Source organism: Octopus bimaculoides, chromosome 1 (genome assembly GCF_001194135.2).
Source record: "Octopus bimaculoides isolate UCB-OBI-ISO-001 chromosome 1, ASM119413v2, whole genome shotgun sequence".
Classification (NCBI taxonomy): Eukaryota; Metazoa; Mollusca; class Cephalopoda; order Octopoda; family Octopodidae; genus Octopus; species Octopus bimaculoides.
This window is the reverse complement of record NC_068981.1, coordinates 124,379,477-124,382,964: the sequence shown is the minus strand read 5'-3', so window position 1 is coordinate 124,382,964 and position 3,488 is coordinate 124,379,477. Positions and strand designations below refer to the sequence as shown.

At 35.3% G+C, this 3,488-nt stretch overlaps 1 protein-coding gene across 2 annotated transcripts in view; it reads right to left on the bottom strand.

Annotated features, from left to right (window-relative positions):
• Positions 1 to 595: 595 nt before the first annotated feature.
• The window catches only part of LOC106868909 (uncharacterized), a 43,980-nt gene continuing 41,087 nt past the window's right edge, over positions 596 to 3,488 (bottom strand). For both annotated transcript variants that reach the window (XM_052969984.1, XM_052969978.1), the window contains exon 3: positions 596 to 968. In XM_052969984.1, coding sequence (XP_052825944.1) covers positions 770 to 968 — 199 coding nt within the window. In that variant the 3' untranslated portion in view covers positions 596 to 769. The remainder of the gene's footprint in view (positions 969 to 3,488) is intronic.

The following is a 3,488-nucleotide window of genomic DNA, read 5'->3' as shown; positions in this document are numbered from 1 at the left end:
GGAATCTAAAAACAGAAACAATTCCTATCATAGTAGGTGCCTTAGGTATAATAAAAAAATATTCAGACAAATACATAACAAAAACACCAGGACTTACAAATATATATAACATACAGAAAATTGCACTACTGGGTACTGCACACATTCTACGCAAAACACTTTCAATACAGTAAACATAAGAGCACCACAGCAAACCACAGCACATACCCAAGGCGCACAGAGCTGCGCTCGGTAGTGAAGTGAAAGCACGTTATAAAAATAAAACTACTGAATAATAATAATAATAATAATGATAATAATAATAGTAACAACAATAATGGTTTAAAATTTTGGCACAAGGTCAGCAATTTTGGAGGAATGAAAATGATCAATGCCTTCTCTCCAAAATTATTGGCATTGTGCCTAAATTTAAAACCTCTAACGATATAAAAAATTTAGAAAATAATTTCCGATTGAGAAACTGCACTGGAAATACTGGAAATTTGTCGTCAGATGTCTTACCAATAATAGAATAGATGAAAATTTTGAAAGATATAAATTGTAAAGATATAAAATATATAAATTGTAAAGAAATAAAATAAAATGAAGATACATCTTATATCGTTATTGATTTATTTTTCAAATCAGAACAACTATTAAAATGAGAAACAATTATCATTTCATGTTATGAAAACATTTGGTACAAAATTGAAAGGTATATAAAGAGAATTCTAATTAATGCAGACAAATTTGGTATAAACCTTTATTGTACTTCTTTATATAAGTATTTCTATCGCAAAGCCTTCTCAAATTCCATGTAATCAATAGTGTTATCATCTTTACTAACTGAACGTATCAGAGCGTCGACTTCCTCAGAAGTGCATTCCATACCAACCGATTTCATTGCCATCATCAACTCCTTCTTGGAGAGAGAGCCAGATTTGTCTTTATCAAAATCGTGAAAAGCCTTCTTCAACGCGTCCGGGTCGCTAGATGGAGAAAAGGTTAGAAAAAGTAAGTAACATTAATTACTATATAAAACAATGCATTATAAAAAAAAACGGCAATAAAATAATAAAGGTTTCTTCTGTATAAGTAGTTTATTTTGTGTCTTTGTACGTTAATGACATAATTGCTATTACTGAAGATTTAACTAGGTTACTTGTAGCCGAGTTAGGTGGGTACTATAAAACTAGTTGATAGGACAGAGTTTTGTATCCTATCATCTACACTATGCTGACATCATGGAGAACACTTTTAACAGTTGACTCTACAAACCCTTATCTTGAGAAGTTTTGTATTAATGACAGGTGCATTAACTTTCAGTGTAAATTTTATTTCTTCTGACTAGAAAACCTCCTTCCATAGAAGACTGCAGAGATAATCCCAGTACTTAATAGATTCCACCTAACCAGAGTGTTGAATTTATGTCTCACTTCGTGGACAAACGAAAGAAGGGCACTCAATCCATCTATTGGGAGTTACATATATGAATCAAAACAGTTTGATTCAAATACGTTGGTGCTCAAATTCAAAATGAAGATTAGCATCACGCTTGAAACTCGAAGTACCAACGAATTTTGTATTGAATATTTGATCCATATATGTATATATATAATAATATATTTCGTTTTTGGATTTAGTTTGCAAGATTTTTTATGTGATTTCGTGTGTTGAAGCATATTCTGTTGTGTCTGGAGAGAGTCATTTTCTTATTGTGCCTTGAAATTTAACACACTCACCGGTAAAATTTCCACTTATTTCTTATTTTTATTTTCCTAAAATTTTCGTCGCATCTTGCAACCTTATCAATAGTCTTGACTGTCCGTTATTTATGCTGCGTTCTGTTTTTGCTTTTGTTTGTTTTTGCGCATGTGTGTGTCTCAGTGTGTGTGTATGTATGCATGCATGTATGTGTGCATGTGTGTGTATGTATGTCTGTGTGTGTGTGCATTTGTATATATGTATGTATGTGTGTGTATGTATATATATATATATATGTATGTGTGTGTGTTTGCATGTATGTATGTATTCTGCATATTCCTGTGTTTGTGTTTTTTATGTATGTGTGTGCATATGTGTATATGTATGTATGTACCTCTGTCTCCTTGTGTGTGCATGTCTGAGAGTGTGTGTGTGTGTGTGTGTGCGTGTGTGTTTTGCTGCTAGGTACCATGTTTGTATGTATGGGTGGACAAGTGTGTGTGTATATGTGACCATGTGTTTCAGTCTCTATTTGCGTATGTGGTTGTCTGTTCATATACGCTATGTACCTACCCGTCTGTATGTAGACCTGTTGGTTTACATATACATACATGTGCATGCACACACACACACACACACTCACAGGCATACATACATCTCTCTGCATAAAAGCCCATCAACTGTTCTACTTTACCTGTGTAAAATGTGGGTATGGGGGTATGATATCTATGTATATTTCTTATTTAGTATTGGGTAAGTTTCATTAAGGACGTACTCCCGTATTTGTCTTAGAGTTGGGTCCTTTGGGTGCTTGGATAAGATGCGGATGTCAAGTTGACCCAAGTTGCCTCCATGCTGGTTTTTGGCATGTTGGTAGAGTATGGAGGACTGTTTTTTGTCGTCATATTGTCTCATATGTTCGTTTAGTCGTTCCGCAGTGCTCCTAGATGTTTCATCTACGTATGCCATGTTCAGGTCTTTACAAGCACCTTCCATGCATTTTATACTGTAAACTACATTTCTATTTCTGCAGTTAATGCCAGGGCTAATCCTACATACCATGCAGTTATCATTGGTACATATGGTATTCTCAAAGGAGTACGTCCTACATAATTGTGATCTGATGGAGTTCCCTGACTTTTCAACAATCTTAATGTTGAGGTTGGACTCCTTCAGAGCTTTTCTAAACCTACGCGCTAGTTCTCCATGCGCTGTGGCCTCTACAAACATCACTCCTTGATATCTGTTGGTTTTATACCACATGTTTGCCTTGTTGGCTTTGTCACAAATTCTTTGTATCCTATTCCATTCTTTGTTTCTATATCTAGGGCAGGTACTACTGGTATCATTACGTATAATCTTATCTAACCTTTTTCTAGCTCCCCTGTATACTCGAACCCTATCTTTCTAATCATATCCAGAGAACTACATGCGGTGCATGAAGTTCTGTATATGTTTTTTCGTTTCATAGGGTTCGCATAGTGGAGAGATGTTGTTCATTATCCTAACTAAGTCTGCTATCAGTATGTTAATTTTCATGCTGTGTAACAAAGCTGAGTTCTTGTGAACAACATGTTTTGAAGCTATGGGTTTCATATAATATGAGTGGAGGAGCTGCACTCTATTGTTCACAGTCTCTAACCAAAGTTCAGTATCAAGTACCGGGAGCCTATTGTTGGGGTGTTTAGTCGGGTAATATATAGTTACCTTGATACTTTGGTGGATGGAGTTAGCTATTTGCTGGATGCTCTCCATTACGTTCCTTGACCAACATGGAGGCAACTTGGGTCAACTTGACATCCGCA